At 39.7% G+C, this 21,529-nt stretch overlaps 1 protein-coding gene across 4 annotated transcripts in view; it reads left to right on the top strand.

Annotated features, from left to right (window-relative positions):
• Positions 1 to 11,566, top strand: part of ABCC10 (ATP binding cassette subfamily C member 10) — a 31,582-nt gene extending 20,016 nt beyond the window's left edge. For all 4 annotated transcript variants that reach the window (XM_067464405.1, XM_067464408.1, XM_060754015.2 and 1 more), the window contains 11 exons: positions 2,073 to 2,264; positions 2,403 to 2,535; positions 3,237 to 3,420; positions 4,334 to 4,677; positions 5,198 to 5,367; positions 6,833 to 6,993; positions 8,233 to 8,486; positions 9,063 to 9,208; positions 9,747 to 9,844; positions 10,565 to 10,677; positions 11,037 to 11,566. In XM_067464405.1, coding sequence (XP_067320506.1) covers positions 2,073 to 2,264; positions 2,403 to 2,535; positions 3,237 to 3,420; positions 4,334 to 4,677; positions 5,198 to 5,367; positions 6,833 to 6,993; positions 8,233 to 8,486; positions 9,063 to 9,208; positions 9,747 to 9,844; positions 10,565 to 10,677; positions 11,037 to 11,172 — 1,931 coding nt within the window. In that variant the 3' untranslated portion in view covers positions 11,173 to 11,566. The remainder of the gene's footprint in view (positions 1 to 2,072; positions 2,265 to 2,402; positions 2,536 to 3,236; positions 3,421 to 4,333; positions 4,678 to 5,197; positions 5,368 to 6,832; positions 6,994 to 8,232; positions 8,487 to 9,062; positions 9,209 to 9,746; positions 9,845 to 10,564; positions 10,678 to 11,036) is intronic.
• The last annotated feature ends 9,963 nt before the right edge of the window (positions 11,567 to 21,529 follow it).

The following is a 21,529-nucleotide window of genomic DNA, read 5'->3' as shown; positions in this document are numbered from 1 at the left end:
CATACAAAATAATAATAATAATAGAATAATCAGGGGTGCTGTGATTTTTCTTTTTGTATAGGTTTTTAATCAGTTTTAAGAGTGTTAACTGTTTATTTTTAATACCGTTTATATTTAACCTTAATGTTTGCATATTTTAGGTTTTAAATTGTATTGCATGTTTTTTACTGTACACCGCTTTGAGTCTCCTTTTTTGATAGAAACAGTGAGGTACAAATAATAACAACAGAATCATAGAATTGAAAGAGACCTCATGGGCCATCCAGTCCAACCCCCTGTCAAGAAGCAGTAAAATGGCATTCAAAGCACCCCTGACAGATGGCCATCCAGCCTCTGTTTCCTCTGTTTAAAAGCCTCCAAAGAAGGAGCCTCCACCACACACTGGGGCAGAGAGTTCCACTGCTGAACAGCTCTCACAGTCAGGAAGTTCTTCCTAATGTTCAGGTGGAATCTCCTTTCTTGTAGTTTGAAGCCATTGTTCCGCGTCCCAGTCTCCAGGGCAGCAGAAAACAAGCCTGCTCCCTCCTCCCTTCTCCCTATGACTTCCCCTCACATATTTATACATGGGTATCAAGTCTCCTCTCAGTCTTATTTCTGCAGGCTAAACATGCCCAGCTCTTTAAACCGCTCTTCATAGGGCTTGTTATCCAGACCCTTGATTGTTTTAGTCTGGACACATTCCAGACAACAATACATGTTGATTTCTGAAGAGATAATCCCATCATCATATTTCTTTTAGCTGGATAGGTATGAACCACAAAGTTAACACATTTCTCTGCACTAGACCTCCGATCCATTGCTTGCTGGTAACATCTTTAAAACATTCATAAAACAGAATCCTAGGTAGAGCTTTTCTTCACCGTTAAGTCCCTAACTGTATTCCCTAAAGCAATGATCCCCAACCTTTTTTTTTTTTTGACCAGTTAGCAGGGACCACAAGGTTAAAGAATAATAATCTGTGTTAATCTAAAAATAAACTTTAAATTTTTTTAAAAATATATTTGTTAAACTTATTAGGGGCAAGAATTAAGAGTATTTCTTTACAAGTTGGGTAATCCTGAGGCTAATATTATTATTACTCAAAGCTACATGCATATCATAACTTACTTTCAATCGATTTCTGGACTTGTTTCTAATTACCAGCAGAGCAGGAAACCCTTGTTCACATAAATAAGTTGTGGAGAAGAGCATAAGATAGCGAAAGGTGATTCCTGGAATTTTAGTATTAAAAATAGCGTTTTTACACCAAAACTCCTCAAGGGAATCAGATTCAATCAGATTTTCCATAATCTCTCACACTTCAGCCCACCTACCCCAAGTAGAAAGTGCTGGATTTTCTTTATTTTTAAAGTTGCCACTTTAGGAATTTCCTCTTTCCCCACTGAATCTGATCCCATAACTCCCAGTGATTTTGGATATTGAAAAAATAGGCTTGTTATGAAAACAAGGATTGGTGGTAAAGCTTCAATGGAGGCACCTTTCCCTCATGATACTAAGGCCCCTTCCACACAGCTGAATAAAATCCCACATTATCTTCTTTGAACTGGAATATATGGTAGTGTGGACTCAGATAACCCAATTCAAAGTAGATATTGTGGGATTTTCTGCCTTGATATTCTGGGTTATAGGGCTGTGTGGAAGGGCCCTGAGACCACACTGCCATATAATCCAGTTCAATGAGGATTTTATACAGCTGTGTGGAAGGGGCCTGGGACACACATCCCACAAAGGAGAATCACTGGGGGCCCTAATGTCTTGGTCTGAGACACTGTGTGTGTGTGTGTGTAGAGAGAGAGAGAGAGAGAAAGAGAGAGAGAGAGCTATTTTTTGTTTCCTTGTGATGTGAGAAATAGGATAACTACAGTGGGAAATCTCATCTTAAAATAGGTTTAGGAATAACTGAGTGTGTTAGAGGAACACAGATCCACTAATAGGAAGTATGTTTAGCTGTGTTATGTAAGTGTTTTCCTTTGCATCTGCTTTAAGGGATGGGTTTAGCTTGGCTTGTTACACTGAGACTCTGCAGAGATAACTTGGCTTCCCAACAAAAGTGTCTTCAACTTGTCTCCTAGTATCTACAGTAGATACCCAAGAAGAGGTCATAGAACCTCAGGAGGAAGAATCAGACCGGGCAAAATGTCTTCTCAAGCAGGAGGAAGAGAAGAAAGAAGGGGCAGTGGCTTTCCAGGTCTACAGAGTTTATTGGATGGCTGTTGGCAGCTGCCTTGCAGTGTCAATACTCCTCTCCTTGCTGCTAATGCAAGGTAAAGACTATGGCTTTGTTTCGTATTAAACTGATGAGAAGAGTTATCTGTGGTTAATTTTCTAAACTTATCATAGACCGAAGTGATTTTTTATTGGAAGAGGTAGGACTAAATGTATGCATTTCTGCATTTCTGCAGGTTCTAGGAATGTTTCTGATTGGTGGCTATCAAACTGGATCTCTAGCCTACCTCCTGCAGGAAATACCACTATCAACAACACATTGTTTCTGCCCAATTTACAGCTGCTGCTCTTCTCCCCTGGGGGACTTGTGTATGTTAGTATAAGCTCTGAGGTGGACTGGGACTGGGGGACCACATCTGCCAGTAAGGGCGCATGAATACATGGATTGTTCTAGCAGTTCCTTCAGGAAGTCCTTTTTTGACATGAGCAATAAGCTATACCTTCACAGAATCAGATGGCAAATTGCACATTGTGAAATAAAAACTTAAAAGAAAGAGAGGATAAGTTAACAAATAATTTACCCAGATAACTTATTCAGGATAAATATAAATTGGAGGGTTTGGAATTGAGATTATTGGAACTAAAAGATTTCTGGCAATGTGGGTCGGCATATAAAAACTTCCAGTGAGTTGTCATTGTGAGGTTCCCGTCACCAAGTAAACAGCTAAACCGTCAGCAAGATAACATTATTATCACCACCACCCTAATCATGCAAAAGAATAATTTTGCCCACCACCCTGAAAAAGAATATATTTCAGTGGGTATACAACAGTTTTGACACCAGTGGGGTGAACAAATGAGAGCTGCTAACAATTATGAGTGTAATATGTAGCCAAGGACTTCAAAAGTATAGGTGAACAGTGTAATTGGAAAGATGAAAGTTCCATCCTAGCAGCAGGCCCTCAAACTTTGAATGTTATGGATTTGGGGAAAGAGTTAGGAAAGGAGTCAGGGGAAGAGCCAACCCTTTGAAATGCCCAGCTGACCAATCTTGTCTGTCTTTTTCCCAGTTCCCCAGTCTTGGTCTCCAGCACTTCAAATGACACTTCAGATGTGAAATTTTACTTGACTGTGTATGGTTGCATCGCTGGGGCAAATTCCATCTTCACCATCTTGAGGGCATTCCTCTTTGCCTATGGCACCATTCATGCTGCTACTGTTATTCACAATCGGCTGCTTAGACGAGTGGTGAAGGTAAAGTATTTCAGACAGGATGCCTATGGGTCCTGGAAGTTCTGTCTGGGCAGAGGAGGTGCATGGATGCATAAGAACGGCTTATGTTTAAATGACTACAATGCTTGGTTATAATCTTTCTAATGCTTCAAATTTGGGCAGGCTTCTTGGAGAGGGGAAATACCGTAATTTCAACCACTCCCCCTTGTATCATACACCTTGTTCTTTGGTTTGGATTTTGTATGTGAATTTTTCAGATGCACTCAGCACCAATATCATTGCATCCTCAACTCCACATTTTGTGTGGTGGTGTAATGGGGTTTCAGGATTACTTGGAAAACACTTTATGCTACTTTTTTTTGAAGAAACATTTAAACTCTTTCAGTTTATTTATATGTGTACCAACTACCAATAATGTTATATCCCAATTGGAAAAAAAAAGAAAACATTGTTTCAGAAATATTTTAAAATTAGAAAAAATTAATTCAAGTCCTATATAATAACTAAGTTAATATTAAATACAAACAATAGGATTGTTAATCTGTAAACTGATTCTATCAATTCAGTATTGCCTTACAGGTGGTTTTCCCATTTAAATAACAAACGAATCAGATTGTATCTCAGATAGAAGAATTTACACTTTGCAACACAGATTTTAGCATGTTATTTTCCTCTGGTGATAATAAACTGCCCTATTCAACTAATGGGCACCCACAGTGGGTGGGAGGATGTGAGCCATGTCCTTTAAGCGTGTGATCAGAGTACAGTCTCCTGGCGGGAGAGAATCCAGGGCTTGGGTTGCACAAATATCATGAAGAATAAAATAAAATCGTGAAATGTATGCAGGCTCTGAGATTAATTTCCAAAAGCAATATCTGAAATGGCCTACAAATCATCAGCCTGCTCTTCATACTCTTTGTTTCTTCATTGCCAGGCCACAATGACTTTCTTTGACACCACGCCAACAGGCCGTATCCTTAACCGCTTCTCTTCAGACCTGTATTGTGTTGATGATACTCTGCCCTTCGTTCTTAACATCTTCCTGGCCAACATCTTTGGACTACTGGGCATGTTGGTGATGATCACTTACGGACTTCCTTGGATCGGCCTCGTTCTGCTGCCCTTGGCAGTTATCTACTATTCCATCCAACGCTATTACCGGTGCACCTCCCGCGAACTCAAGCGCCTTTATAGTCTCACCCTGTCCCCCATCTACACTCATTTCTCAGAGACTTTGACAGGGCTCAGCACAATACGGGCAACTAGGGCCACAGACAGGTGAGTTTTGTTTTTTTAGCCAAGGAGGTCTAAACCAGGAATGAATTGGTTAATGAGGTATATCGTCCTTGCAGGGAATCCTGGGAATTGCGCTCTGTCTCTCCCAAATTATATTTCAGGCATTTTGAGGACAATTTTGTCATTTAAAAAAAATGTGGGTTGTTTTAGGCCCAGGAGATAGCCTGTTTTTTTTAAACAGGAAGAGACTGGAAAATCAATTTCTACTTATAAAATATCCTCTCATTGGCATCAAGAATTGGCCCGTATGGCTCTGTGTGGGGGTTTACACCGTAAATAAAATTATTCTTTCCCAAAAAAAGAAATGGTGGCGGCTACAAAAATTGCCCCGGGGACTGTGTGTTGCCTGTCAGCTGCATCCAGTCTAAAATCTTTGTCTGAGCAAACATTCACAGAAAGTGCTGGCTTTAGGTTTTGGCTCTATTACAGTTATTAAAAGAGACATCAAGACCCATAAGGCAAATTGTTCCTGAAATTAACCTCTGGGCTGCATCCAGTCTAGGTTTGAGACAGAGAACCAAGAGCGACTAGAGCTGAACCAGCGTTGCCGTTTTGCTAGCAACACTGCCATGCAGTGGCTAGACATTCGACTGCAAATGATCGGAGTTGCTGTAGTTACTGCTATTGCAGGAATAGCAATTGTCCAGCACCAGAAGAAACTTGGAAATCCAGGTGAGCCAAATGACAACACCCTGAAGGAGGTTGTGGCCATCCCTCCTTATTGATGTCTTTCCTCCTTTCCCCTCACTCTTAAAGGTACATCCTGATTTTCTTTTCCCCTTCTGATAATAGAGTGCTAAGAAGAAACTGAAAAGTAGTTTTCTAGATCCAGGACCTACTGCTAACATGATATTACTGTGATATGATATGTTTATTTGTGTATTGTTTTTATGCTATGTAATTTTATTCTATGTTTGGCACTTTGGAGTGCTTTTGTGAGCCACCCCAAGTCCATTATTATTATTATTATTATTATTATTATTATTATTATTATTTGAAACACAACAAGATTAATACACAGCAAACAAGATCACTCTGCTGGTTGTTGTATTTGATCACATGTCGGACACTTCCCAAGTGTCTAGGACTATGTGATGTATCGGCGAATAATGTGTGCAGATCCAAGTAGAGTGGCCTTTTCCAGCTGACAGATGGTACTGTAATTTTGTCAGTGCCATTTGTGCTTAAGTGCAGCCCAAGGTCTTTAGGCACTGCACCCAGTATGCTGATCACCACTGGGACCACCTTGACTGGCTTGTGCCAGAGTCTTTGCAGTTTGATCTTTAAATCCTCGTAACGTGTCAGCTTTTCCAGTTGTTTCTCTTCAATCCTGCTGTTGTCTGGGATTGCAACATGTCAAGCCCTCTTCGCAGGAGGACATGGGAGGTTGCTGTGTCCTCCCATGCAGCTGTATGGGGCTCAAGATCTTTGCTTTGCACAGCCGTGTGTCAAGCCCTCTTCTTCATGGGAGGACATGGTGGGCCATCATGTCCTCCCACAAAGACAAGTGCTCTGCAGGCACCCATGGCCATGCAGGGCTCTCCCTAGAGCACTGCACAGCCACAAGTGAAACCCCCTCCCCTCCCCCTGCCAACTGCCCTTGGCGCTTCCCCCCTGCCCACCCAGGCCCAGCCCAGCATGGCATGCAGCCCCCTTTCAAAAAAGTTTGCCCATGCCTGAGCTAAATCATACATTGGTGATAGTGACATAATTAAAAGCAATATAAGTCTTACATTACCTATCTTAAAAAGCAATATAAATCTTACCTTACATAGCCACTCTGAGTCCCCTTCGGGGTGAGAAGAGCAGGGTATAAATATAGTCAATAAATAAATAAATACCTGTGGTTTAGGCAAGTGATTCATGCACCAATAATAGAAGAATAAGCAGACATTACTACTTCTGTTTTAGAGCTACCTTGGTCCAAAAAGCATCATGCTGTCCATTATTTCCAAGGTGGACAGGCAATACCTTGCATTCCCACATCCTTTCTTATTTATTTCTTTCCCAGTCTGAGAAATGTGCAGCTATCACTCATCTCCACACATTCCCTGTTCCATTTTGTTTATTTCTTAATTGCAGTCTCCTGCCATCTTTTCCTGACACTTACTGATGGTGCCCCTTGTTGACATTTCAGGTCTTGTGGGCTTGGCCCTTTCATATGCCCTATCAGTCACAAATTTATTGTCCGGACTCATTACCAGCTTCACTCAAACTGAGACCATGATGGTGAGTGTAGAACGAACAGAGGAATATGCCACAGAGATTCCCATAGAGCCTCAGGAGAAATTGATCCAGGTAAGGCTGTCGTCTTAGGACACTTAAAGCCATGCTCATTAGAATATCAGATATGCTAATAGTGAATTATATCCGCATTTGTCATGAATTGTACTTTGGGCATTAGGCAGATTCATTTAGATCCCTTCTTAGCATCATAACCAAATATATTCTCCAGTTGCATAATTATGCTTAACTAGCCGTCCCCTGCCACGCGTTGCTGTGGCCCAGTCTGTGTATGTGTTTTGTGTGTGTAATTATGTGTGTGTGTGTGTGTATATTTGTGTATACCTGTATATATGTGTGTTTGCATATACAGTATGTGTGTGTGGTTTTGTGCATGCGTTGTAATTTTTTAAAATTTGTTGGCTTTTTGAGTCTTTTCCACTGTGTTTTTCAGTGTTTTTATGAGTGATGGTCACTTGTTAGCCTGATAAGTGTCTTGTGTCCAAATTTAGTGTCAATTCGTCCAGTGGTTTTTGAGTTATGTTAATCCCACAAACGAACATTACATTTTTATTTATATAGATTTGTATTAGTGACCTTGATTTATAGTATTAGTATTGTCGTCTTCATCATACTGCTTTAGAAGATGGAGAAAGATAAGAAGGCTGAAAGATTGGGGCAGTTAATTTCCCCGTTACTAACATGTTTGCATATTCATCATAGTTAATGCAAGAAGTAGGAAGAGGTCATACTTGCACACTTTGATTTTACATTATCTGGTTCTATGTTGAGAGACTATCTCCTAATGGCCTCACCCTGGGGAATAAAGTGCACATTAGCCCAAGCAGCCTATAGCCTGCTATAGATAACTGTATTACCAGCCTGGGATAATCTAGGTAGAATTAGTTGTTTTGGAACCTAATTCCGCCGTTGACCGAGGGGGAGTCTCCATCAGCAAAAGGCTACAATGTTTCCCTGCTCTATACCATCTGCTACATCAGGCAGGGGCAAGCTTCAGCCCTCCAGGTGTTTTGGACTTCAACTCTCACAATTCCTAACAGTTGATAAATTGGCTGGGATTTCTGAGAGTTGAAGTCCAAAAGGTTTTGGAGAGCCTCAGGTTGCCCATGTCTATGCTACATAATTTACCAACTCCCAATTGGAAGGCAATAAGTACTGCCACAGTGGGACAGCAGGATCTGCTCTACTTTCATTAGTGTTTATGGGAACGGATAAAGGGGGGTCTACAGTAGGGTACTGTGGGAATTCTTGCTATTCATTGTAACTGATTGTTTTTACTCATCTTTCTTTAAGGTTAGACCTGACTGGCCAAGCCAAGGTCACATCGAATTCCAACAGGTTGTCCTGGCCTATAGGCCTGACTTACCCAATGCCCTGGATGGGGTAACCTTTACTATTTATCCTGGGGAGAAAGTAGGAATAGTTGGGCGCACTGGCTCTGGCAAATCCACTCTCTTTTTGGCCCTTTTCCGAATGGTGGAACTGAAAGGTGGCCAAATCCTCCTGGACAATATTGACACCAGTTCTGTAGGTTTGAAGGAGCTGAGGTAGGTCATGTTTATCAGGCACTTTGACAACAACTGGGAACATTTAATGTAATTTGCCCTATTTCATTGCATAATTATTACAACTCCCCCAATTTGGGGGGGGGGGTGACTATTATGTGAAAAAAAACCCATTTCAGGAGCTTCTTTCACTGCATAATAGTCAGTCTGAGGGTGCAGCCACAGGTGGGTGATTGTTCGCCTGCCCATATGGCTGCACCCTTGAAGGAAACACTTGCACAGGCAAGCAAACGAAGAGTGCAGCTATTATGCAGGGAAAGGCAAAAGTCCTATTTTGCCTTCCCCCAAAGGGGGTTATGTGGTGATGACTATTACGTGATGAAGTATGGACAATTCAAATATTTAGCAATCGCATGACATTGTCAAGAGACCAGTGAAAATCCTTTCCTGCCTATTCTCTAACCCCGCTGAACAAAGATGGTAATTGTCCCCAGTTCTCTTGCCCAGAAGCATAAAAAATGAGAACAGATAGGGCTGTCTGTTGCTGTCAGCTATATATCTCAACATTACCTCTGTTTTACTTTAAACTTTGCCTACTGGCAATTCTTCCTCTTTTAGGTCTAGATTGGCCATAATCCCTCAAGACCCATTTTTGTTCAGTGGCACAGTCCGCGAGAACCTGGATCCTCAGGGACAACACACAGATAATGACTTGTACCAAGTCCTGGAGCAATGTCACCTGCAGGCAGTAATTAAACGGATGGGTGAGTCTAGTGTTTGAGGAAGGAGGAAATGTTTATGCTTGCTAGGATTCTTATTAATAAATTAATGGATTTATATGCTTATCAGACTAATAAACAGGGCAGGAACCACTAACATTCATAGCAGTAAAGTGGGCTGAACACAAGGGAAACCTACCAGTTTGGAATGGAGAACTTGTTTCCGAGAAAGCACTGCATTCCTTCAAGTGCAATTAGTCAGAGGTTCCATATTAGTGGTTGAGAGGACCATAGCTGAAAATGGGCAACCTGCCTTTTCTTTCTATGCAACCCTTTATCCCACGTTGTTCAGCAATCTTGCCAGACGTCTTAACTATGTACTCACTTAACAGAAGTCTTCTCCAGGATTCAATCATTCTGTCCATTTTAGCTTCTCTCTTTGCCAGAGATCTGAATTACTTACTTACATCTGACTCAAACTACCAGACCTCTTTCTGTCACTCCATTCCATGAACTAGTGCTGAGAAGGTCTAAAGTGTACTTGGAAATTAAAAATATAACTTCGGTCTCTTTCTTCATTCAGGTGGATTGGACTGTGAGCTAGGGGAGAGAGGAAAGAGTCTTTCTGTAGGACAAAGGCAGCTTGTTTGTTTGGCCAGAGCTCTCTTGACCCAGGCTAAAGTAAGTGCTATTATTTCAAAATGCATTTCCTGTATGTGGTAAAAGTTTCTAATATAGGATATTCTTGGTATGTTTGAATGAGGAAGATTTATACTGCAGCTTTTGTATAATCACAGTATATTTGATAGGGAAGATAACATGCCGCAGAGCTTGCTAGCACACATTCTAATAGGAAGGCTACTTTGTTCAGGACTTTAATTTTTACAAAAAGTGGTAGTTTTCACAGTTAACTTACTCTAGATCTAATCTTACATTTTTCTCATAAAGTAAAGGCTCATTTATGGAGTTTGCCACTACAGGGTGTTAGGTCTGGTGCTTGCTTCTAGCTTTGATTTGATAGCTGTGAAAGGTGATTAGATAAATGGGTGGAAACCAGGTTCTGCCGGTGGGTATTAGCTATGGTGCCTAAACAGAATATGGAATGGAGTGGCAGTGTGGCATTGAAGACAAGTAGCTTGGAAAAAGAAACTTTGTGAAAGTGATTACCTTCATGCCTTATTGCTTGGCTTAACAACTGAATGTTTTCTGTGAATATGAAAGACAGGATGAAGAACCTTTGTCCCCAAAGCCCCAGCCAACTTGGTCAATGGTATGGGATTTGTGGGAATGCTAATCCAGGCCATATGGAGGGCCATAGTTCATTCACCCAGTGCATTGGCCAAATATCCTTTATTTTTGTTTGATCTGAATAATTCTTTTCTTTCTTTATCTGATTCACAGATTTTGTGCATTGATGAGGCCACTGCAAGTGTGGATCAGAAGACAGACAGATTGCTCCAAGAGACCATCCGCCAGCGATTTGCAGATAAAACTGTGCTGACTATTGCTCACAGGTGTTTACTTTTGCTTTCATGCTTGTTCTCATGACTCTCAAATGGCAACCAGCATATCACTCAGCTGGTATAAATTATCTTCTCTCAGCTTTTTCTTCTGGCACTTACATTGCCTGTCTTGAATAAATGAAACGGCACTCGTTGCCGTGCCAATTAGCACAAGAGTTGGGAACATTCGTGCGCATGACTGCCTTTTATATAATCCAGCAGGGCTCTGGTATTATAGGGGAAGGGTATACAGATCCTGTCTTTATGGTTCTGCTGTAAAATAAGGCAACAGGCTTTGTTTTGTTTTTAGATCTTTGCCTTTTTCACAAGCCTCCTTTGACTCTATTCATCCTCCTGCTTGTTTTTGCCAGGTTGAACACGATCTTGGACTCAGACCGAGTACTGGTGATGCATGCTGGCAAAGTAGCAGAGCTCGATTCTCCCATCATTCTCAGCCAGAAGCAGGACTCTTTGTTTCAGCACCTCCTGCATAGTGGGCAACAATGATCCCCCCGAAGAGACTAACAACTTGGCAGTTACTACCTTGTAACTGGAAGCCTTCCCCCTACAACAGGGCCTTTTCCCTGATATTTCCCTTCATCTTCAGCACAGTCAAATATACACTTCACATCCTGCTGAAGCTCCAGATTATAACTAGAAGCCAGCAGAAGATATCTACTCCCAAGTGTATGAACAGATATGTTTTCTCAGGTTGACAAGTACATAATTCTTTTTACAAAGAATAAATGTCATTTTCTAAGGGGTCTGTTGATGCATGGTTTGAGGAATGTATGTATTTCTTTTGAAAGATCAAGTCTTTTTGAGTTGTCACTATGGTCTACTATGCTGCTGTCAAGTCTTTCTAAAAGGTGGTTGCATTAAACTGAAAAACTCTGGACAACAGTAGTTTCATGTGCGCACCAAATTCAGATAGATGACAAAACAGAACTGTGAGGCACCTCATAGGCCAATGACTAGAATGAAATTAGAGTTGTCTAGTAAAAATCAGTAGCTCCAGTCTTGTCCCAGACAGATGCCCTAGAAGAATAACATTATCAATGGTAATGGAAGCCATCCCACATCCAGTTCCCAGCATATCCAACAAGATGATCAAATCTGTCTGCATCTGATAACCAAAAATTAGATTGAAATGGTTATAGATAATCCATTTCATCTATGAAGCCTTGGAATTTAAATACTTCAGAACCCTACTCGAAAACGGCTGACTAAACTGCCCAAAATCAATATGGTGGGATTTAGGGAGGGCTTTTGTAGGGGGCGAAGTCTTGCTATGTTGAAACCCACCTGGACATCTTTATGAGATAGAAGGACAAGGGTCAATCTCACTTCTCTAAAGCATTCGTCTACATTTTTGAGTGATGCAAATGAAAATATAGTTATTACCATGGAGAAGTATATCAGAGCAGATCCAAATAATTTTATCCATAATGTTGACGTCCCTACTTTTTTTCTGTGTGAACACACGCTAGAGTATTTGACCCCCCCCCCCCCATTTCTCTAGAGGATTCTATGCAAATACAATTTTCATCTGTCCCCACTGTATCTTTGTTGCCGCCAACAAATGGGCTCTTCAAATGGGCTCTAAAATACATTTCGTTGGAAAGTGTTCCACCTTGTTACAAATGAAAATTGCATACCTTGACACAAAATGTGCCTGCCTAAGTATTTCTGTATGTTGCTAGGACTAGTGGTATGTCCCATGGATACAGCCTGGAACACAGAGTTCATAGAATCGTAAGAGTTGGAAGAGACCTCATGGGCCATCCTGTCCAACCCCATGCCAAGAAGCAGGAAAACTGCATTCAAAGCACCCCTGACAGGTGGCCATCCAGCCTCTGTTTAAAAGCCACCAAAGAAGGAGCCTCCACCACACTTCAGGGCAGAGAGATCCACTGCTGAACAGCTCTCACAGTTACAAAGTTCTTCCTAATGTTCAAATGGAATATCCTTTCCTGTAGTTTGAAGCCATTGCTCCGTGTCCTAGTCTCCAGGGCAGCAGAAAATAAGCCTGCTCCCTATGACTCCCCCTCACATATTTATACATGTCTCCTCTCAGCCATCTCTTCTGCAGGTTAAACATGCCCAGCTTCACAATATATCCCATTCATCCTAGATCACAAAAGAATACATGAAGATCAGGATGAGAAGGAAAATCTTTATGATACACAATTTTCTGTTTTTATGTACATGCAGAAAATATTGAAGTCAAGAATAAAAGGGAAAGCAGGTTACTATGACAGCAATTGGAAAGATGGCTGATTTTTGCATTCTTCAGTCCCCAAACTAATCACACATTCTTCTAATATTCAGTGCAAAGAAATCTGTTTATAACTACCAGTCCCCTGTTAGAATATGTCAAGTTTAATTGGGGCATGGAGAAACGTTCCTCAGTGCTTATTTTGGAGCCAAACCAATCTCAAAGAGGCCACAGCGGAGACCATGATAACCAAACAATGAAAGGCAAAAGACGGACAAGATTTCCCAGTAAAGATACTGGCCATCAGTGTGAGGGAGCATCACAAATTAACCACCTGTGACAGGAGCTCAATACAACAATATTAATGGAATCAAGGCAAAACTTGATGAAATTGCAAACTAGAAACCTGATACTTCTGAAACAGATCAAGCAAATGAGCTCAGAATTGTTCATCAAAAGCAGAGTGCACAGAAGATCTTGAGGCCAAAATTACAACAACTCAAAAACAAAGGCAAAAGTAATCTAGTTTGCATATCAAAGGCCTGAAAGAATATTTTACAAGGGAATACTTGTGTGATAGTACTGCTAAATTTTCTTATATGTATACTTTTAGATACATATAAGACTATTATATGGAGTAAACTGCAAGAATTGCAAGCTTTCCGTTTTCTATAAGACAAGGCTGAGGTTTTGGGCAACCACAGGAAGATAGGTTTGTGTTTTAGGATGACCTTGATAAGCAATGGTGGTGATATGCTCCTGAAAATCTATATGGATTGTAGCTGTATGGCTTTGTATGCTAACAAAGTCAAGGAGGTATCATGAGCTTTATGAAACACCTCAAGGAAATGTAAGCTATAAATATGCTATGCAGCTTGCAATATATTGTATTTAGAGGCTTTCATGGGCAGACATTGTGGAGGGTACAGGGCCCAACCTTCCATCCCTATTCTCTTCATCTCCCACTAAAATGAACTATTAATTTCAGTTCCCATTTTCTTCTCAGCATTTTGTGGAAGAGATTGTTGGGGTGTTCTGACACTATACATCACTCTTTAAGGACTGTAGGATGAAGCTGCATGGTGTCAGGAGGGTGCAAAAAGGCCACATATCTTCCATTGACAAAATAATATGCATCTTTATACAAAAAATCTGGCAAAAGGTGAAATAAAGTATTTGGGGATTCCCCATAAAGATGCTGGTTATGAAAAGTGGGAAACTCCAAACTGCTACTTCTTGCCCCAGAGCTGCAGTGTGAAATCCTAGAAGGCCCTGCTTCAAAAGAAGCAGAACTGTATTTAACAAATCAAGGAGACAAGTTTTCTTACCAAGCTTACCTAGAAGATAATTGCCAGTGACTGCTAAAGGTAAAAGTAAATTAACAGGTGTGATTATTGGATGCGTACCTGAATGAAAACAAGTGCTTCTGTATGGACATTTTTAGAAGGCTACTGTGTGAAATGAGGGTCCTTCTTCTATAAGCAGTTGTCTCCAGCCAAGCAAAGCTGCCTAAATATATCAAGTTGCTGAAATAGAAGTACAGATAGTCCCCAAGTTACAAACAAAATAGGTTTTGTTGGTTTGTTCTTAAGTTACACTCTATGTTTGTGAAGTTCAATATGACCAGTTTGAAGGATAGACCCAAAACAGTATGAATACAAAACAATAGGGATAGCTATCCTTGTAGGCATTGTTGTTATCCTGCAATATTGACTGTTTAGTTTCTATTTTCCGGCACCTGCATTGTAGAAATGTGATAAGTATTACATATTTGATAGCATACATCGGCCACTATTTTCCCAGTTGATTTATAGATTGTAAAGTGTTTTAGCAATTCCTTTTCTGGATGTTTGGATCTGCATCATGAGCTTGTGGATCTATACTTCTCCTCTCCTGTGAACCTCTCTATTTCTCCAGAATACTGAGAATGATCAAAGAGAGTGGCTGTTGAGCAAAATGTGTTCTAAAAATGTTATTAATTATAAGTAAACTGAAACCACATCCACAAACCTCATCACAGTATTTTTGAATAGAAGTTCATTCTCAAATAAACATAATTTACAACTGCAGTCATCTCTCCACATTTGGGGTTTGACTTTTACATATCTGATTAAAATGTTCCCCTAAGGAGTCTCTAGGGGCCCATCCAGACAGGCCCTAAAATGTGTGCCTTCCCACATATTTATCTGGGGCATCCAGAAGACACCTCAGGTAAACGCGACTGCATTCAGCACATAGCAGGAAAACGCTCCTTTGTGCCGAGGCAATTTGATAGTGGGTTAGATCTGCATTTTCTTGAAAGGCGCAGGTCAAACCCACTATGGCCGCTATCTGGACTGCCCCCTCAGAAGTCCTGGAAGTCCAGACAGCCCTCTCGCGTTTTCCAGGATAATTCAGCCGGGGAAAAAACTGCGAAAGCACCAACACCCTCTGCAAAAGCCACCTCCAAAAGCATTTTAAAAATAAAATAACAGCCATTTCACCTTTTCCGGAGTTCTCTTGGCTTGTACCAATAACGTGCCAAGACAGGGATGGAGGAGGAAAATCACTCCTGCCCTCCCCCCTTTTTTTTCTTGGCGCGTCATTGGTACGGGGAAATGGCTGTTGGGTGAGTTATCTTCTTTTTTTAGAGGCTTTTAAAAGGGGTTTTATTTTGTGTCCTGGTGCCCTGCTGGAAGGCCTGGCAGGGCATGTGGATGCGCCTCCCCCAGAAAAGTACACACTTTCTGGGGTGTGTGGACTAGAATGTGGGAACAATTGCATTTTTAAAACACGATTGTTCCTGGGTTAAAGGACTGCCTAGAACCGCCCTGCGTGTCATGGCCTGAAACGGTCAGCCATTAATTTTCTTCTAGATAGCGTCTTGAATTAAGAGAAATGAGCTTGCAGCAGCCACAGGATGCAATTAGATCTTGAAGATCCTGATGCTTCTTTAGGTTCTCAGTCAAAAATCACCTACAGTTCCCAAGCTATCACAAAGATAAAACTATCATCATATCTCCATTACCAAAACCTCTGGCAAAGAAGCTTTACCAAATCTTTTTATATCTACCCTAACTACCACATATGTATGTTTTCTTCTTGTGTTCTGTCCAGGTGATTTTTTTAACAGCAGTAGCATTGAAGGGATGATAAAGGAGGGGATGAAAAACATGAATTTATGACTTTGAAATGCATCAATATGACTAGAGCTAAAAAAGACCCAGGGTGCATCTATCCTGTACATTAATGCACTGCTTTAACTTCCATGCCTCAATACTTTGGAATCATAGAAGTTGTAGTTTTATAAAGTCTTTAGCCATCTCTGCTACAGTGCTGGTGCCCCCACCAAACTACAACTCCCAGAATTCCACAGCAAAGTCATGGCAAAGTGGTGTCAAATTGCATTAATTTTATGGTGTAGATGCATTCTTGAATTCTCTTCTCCATTTGTCCTCATGTTCTTTCTGATTCTGGCACCAACGATGCTGTCAAAGAAGTAAACTCAGGAACACATTGGCTTCATTACATGAGAAATACCTATACTTTAATGGCTTCCCCAGATCACCTCTCAATCACATTCAACAACTATATTTGATTGGGCGTTCTCTGCTATGGCACCTGGTGCTAGCACCAATGCCATTCCAGTGCCAAGTAAAAACACAGCTGTGGGGCATGACTAATTGTGTCTGACTTTGCATGTGAGTGGTTCTAAACTGTTTTGATATTTAATCTGAGGTGGAAAATGGTTTAAAATCCGTTATATTTTTGCTTTAAAATATTCATACTGATTTTATTGTATGCCACCTCTAGATTCTTGGATATAGAGTGGAATATAAATATTGTAATACATAAATATATGTATTTTACCATGTAATCGTTGGTAGCGCATCACACACCCGATAGGTTCCAAAATGGTTTTTTCCCTTTCCTCGCAAAATTGTCACAGGTAGTTTTAAACAAAACAAAAAATGGAGTTCCCCCTCTCTCTTCCCCCTCAAAGACAGTTTAAACAAGCAAGGACCTCTCTCTCCTCTTCATCTCTGAGGTAAGAAAACTGTTTTCTTAACAAAAAACAGAAACCAGCAAACACAAGGCACTATTTTTTTATTGTGAAATAACCGTTCCAAAAAAAAAAAGGAATTGAAAAGTGTGACTATTATGCAATGAAATACGGTATACTTTATGAAGAAGTCTTATGTTACACTGACTTACAAATATTATTAAATGTTCAAAAAAAAGAAAAAATATTCCTACATGAAGTAAGATTAAAGTCAGAGCAGTAAATCATGTTTTTGATACTGTTAAGGTTTCTGTACAACCGGCAGTTTTGTGTGGGATCCCTACCTTCCTTGCACCAGATGTGTTAACAGAAAAAGGACTCATTCTGGTGGTTATTATACACAGAGGCTACATTAATATGCTCTTTAAGGCCAGTATGTTTGGGCCACTCTTGTAACTGGGTGTCTTTTGGGATACATGGAGCTTGCTCACTTTCTGGGGATGGAAGTTGAAAAAGCCATGTCATTTGTGTTGGTATGACTGCATATAAAGACTTTGTGAGTTCTCTTGCTCTGAAGGACTGTTATTTTGATGTGGGCAAAACAAGCTTATTTTGCTGTTTTGAACTCTGCTGAACAAGAGTAAATTTACATTTCCTTCTTGTGTGTTGCTACTGTGTCTTTCGATGGATAAGCTTCTATATTAACCGCAACAGCTTCCACACCCCAGACCCCCTGGGTAACACATACAGAGCAAAGATACACTGCAATATTTTGTTACATGACCCCACTTGTTCAATCCTTAATAGGACACAAGGGCTTTCATTAAAATCATTAAAATAATTCCATTCTCTCTTCATGATGCCAAGCAAGTCTCGATTTCATTTTAGGATTAACAACAGATAATTTTTCATATACTGGTGTCTATTACTTTGGGATGTTATTAGTTGACTATATCAAACTTTGAACCTCTTGGTCCTTCGCAAGTCTAGTACAAACATCTGGAGCTCTGACAAATTAAGAAGACTTATTCAATCTCACTTGCAGTTGATAGTTGCAACCCGAAGCCGAGGACATGGATCAACCTGCGCAGTCTCAGGCATCCAGCCATTTGTCTTAAGATACACACACACATCAATTAATCAATCAATCATAGAACAATTAATGGGAAGTCAGCCCAGAAACGGCTCCAAGGATATCATCAACCAAAGTTGTGCATGTAGTTAATGGATATTTTAGTTTTTTTCTTGGAAAATCTTTATGAGAATACATTTTACCTCTCTCTGTGTTCTGCAAATCACTACATTGTGGGAGAAAGCTCTGCTTTGAGGTAATTCTCACCTCTTCTTCCCAGATCAATGGCAAACAGAAGTTAAATGCTTCTTTCTGGTCAAAATATAACTGCTTTAAACCGTAGTTTTAAAGCCCAGAGCAATCAGGACACCTTCAGCATCTTTAGACTAAGTGTAGCACCAGCAAGAACATAAATACAAATTCTGAAGGACAGAAAAATATTTTAAAATAATATCATTATAGCAGCACCTGTTTTAATATAGACACTGATCAACATATTTTATAGTCTGTTTAAGTAGTTCTGGCAAATAATAACTCTAAAGGCCATTAAATGCTAATCAAGATGGCCATTTGCAATATTCACACTTGCCTCAAGCAGACAAGAGTTCTTTCTTCCACCCTGGACATTCCACAGATATATAAACCCCACTTGCCTAGTTTCCAACAGATCCCTCAACCTCTGAGGATACCTGCCATAGATGTGGACAAAACGTCAGGAGATAATGCTTCTGGAATATGGCCATACAACCCAAAAAACTCACAGCAACCCAATTAACTTTGCTGTAAAGGTGCAATTGTGAAATTATGTCTTTCATATAACCAGTATCACCTCAAACCTAGAACAATTAACATTGTTATTTTTCTTTTTTATGTGATTATCTTCATCAAAACATCACCCTTTAATTCCAAATTATAACAATTTGGAAACTCAACAGCATTAGATATGACTGGATTAAACCTCTATAAAAGCTTCTAAATCAAGTGATCCTTCTGTTTTGCTTTAGGATGGACAGCTGTGTGGGGTTTGGGGGTCAGTTTTTACCCCAATTCCTTTGTGGAGTGCCCCTGATAATGCCCAGAGACCTTCTCCATCAGCACTACCCATCACTTCTAGTTACCACTTTGACAGAAATACAATTAAAGAAGGTAGGTGGAAATGATTTTAGGGGTTTTCCCAAGGTTCCCCATTTATATATTGGGGAAGGGGAGACTGAGGAGGCTGCAATTTCTTTACCCTTGCTTTAGACTATGGTTATTTAGAGTAAACTATGGCCTAGGAGTTATTTTTAGTTAAACTTCCTTGTGATACAGACTCTGATAACAAATCCAGTAGCAGCACTGCCTATAGAATGAGGATGTAGCAGCAAGGTGTTCATATAAAGCAAATAATACAGTCTTCTTTCTAAGTTTGAATGGTTTAAATGTTCAGTTATCTTCTATTGTTGTATATAGAGATTTGGCTTCCACTTGCGGTAACAAATCTACTGGAAGTCCAAATATGCAAATCTTCAATTTACAAACAAACCATACATACCAATTGAAAGAGAGGTCTTTTTAGCTGCTTCGTGAACAAATAGTATATTTTTTTTCAGTTTAGCATTTTCTGCCATTTCCCAATGTTAACTGCTAGCATTGTTCAACTGAGAAGACAAAAACAGTTTTTAAAATTCCAGTTTTCAGTATATCGGGACGATGATGTGACATGTTTTTTACTCATCTACTTGCATTATGTAACACCTTATATTCATGGAAGAGATATTTTAGTTTGAAGAGGTAAGGGATTTCCTTTTTTAAAAACAAAAAACAGGCAATCAATACTGACATCAGATCTTTATATGCAAACAGAAGCCATACATTTTCAGAAGAACTTATTTAATCCATCATATATGCAGAGCTTTTTGACCACAAACTGAAGAGAGAGTTAGGCAGTTATCTGGGTATGGATTCTATAACCACTTCTTTCTTTAGACAAATATCCAATAGTCAGCATGGTAAAATTAATGATACATCATAATTATTTTTGATGTCTAGAGTTGGAGTAAATTAGAAAGAGTGCATACAGTATCTGGGCTATATTTTTCCAGTTACATTATGCAGTGATTTGTGTAGACTACACATGTTTAATGATACATTCAATTCTCTAGAATTCAGAAACAAAAAATGATTAAAATCTAAAAGGAGATTACAAAGAGTTCACGTGATTTCTTCAATCCAAAATCCCTTTTCAATCAATCTAGTCATGATGTCTACTTGTTTCATCAGCAGTCATTCTTATGCATAGTTATCCACAAATAAACTCCACTTAATTCAATGAACTCGAGTTTTCTACCGAACTCAAATCTGTTAGTTCTGTCTGAGACCCCAAGTAATAATGATGAAGAAATTATGTGAGTGTATTTTTAGTATGTATTAATTTTAATTCAATGGATTTTAAATTTAATGTTGTATGTGTTTAAAGCATTGAATATACTGCCACATGTAAACCGCCTTGAGTCCCCCTTGGAGTAGAGAAAGGTGGGGTATAAATAGGGTAAATAAATAAATAATAAAACATATCCCAGTATGCCCCAAAACAAAAGTACAAAAAACTTTTTTTTTTTGGAAGAGAGCCTTCCTTTTCCCTGAGACATTTTCCCTGTCATTTTGTTTTCCTAAATGGCCAAATAATCGAAATCTGAAAAGTATTATTTACAAGTTTACAAAATTATTAATATGTGCTTGATTATTTATCCGAGTAGCAAATATAGATTGAATGCTATATTGCCTTGATGTATAGTCCCAGGCTGTAAGAGTAATTTATTATCAGATTCTGATAATAACGGCAGTTATTGTGTTACACTGATTTGACAATATCCAATACTTGTGTGCTTGGGGGTACAGTATACAGTAGCTATATCAAGTTATTCAGGAACTACAACATTTAATAGGTCTCACCATAGTTTATGGAATTGATATTTCCGGTTTTGCACATAAATCCATACAGGAATATCCATGCAAGGTAAGGTTGAACGCGCTATGGCTATTAAGCTACAGAGTTTTCAAACTAAAAAGCCTCTTCATAGATTATATAATTACAACAAAACTTGGTTTGGACCCTATTCTCCAGTTATGACATCAAAAATGTACACTATATTAGGAGAACCTAAGCCTTTTATATGTGAATTTAAACACAGACCAGTGGTTAGATTAAACCTGTGCTGACTGTTTTGAAATTAACTACTTACTACAATTGCTGGGTCTCAGACAGCAAAGCAGGAGTGCTTCTAAATTTCCGAAATCTTTCTAAAGGCATTTTTGTTGCTGTGGCAAAAGTGATTGTGGGCCTCTGACTTTTCTCGAGGGCCAACAATGCATCTGGGCAAGGACACATAGGTTTCACTGCATAATAGTTACCACCATGTAATAGTTACACCCATTTTTTTGGGTGTCTAATTTGGTATTTTTGTGTTTTTCACGTAATAGTCATAGAGCTGTTTGGAGCTGATTTCCCACTGCCTTCCTTCCTTCTTTCTCCAAAAGCAAGGTCATTTAAAACTGTGAGTTTCTGGAGCTCTGCTCTTCTATCCTTTCTCCAAAGGCAAAACAGTTAAAA

This window comes from Anolis sagrei, chromosome 1, assembly GCF_037176765.1.
Source record: "Anolis sagrei isolate rAnoSag1 chromosome 1, rAnoSag1.mat, whole genome shotgun sequence".
NCBI classification, from domain to species: domain Eukaryota; kingdom Metazoa; phylum Chordata; class Lepidosauria; order Squamata; family Dactyloidae; genus Anolis; species Anolis sagrei.
This window is presented reverse-complemented; position numbering and strand designations above follow the sequence as displayed.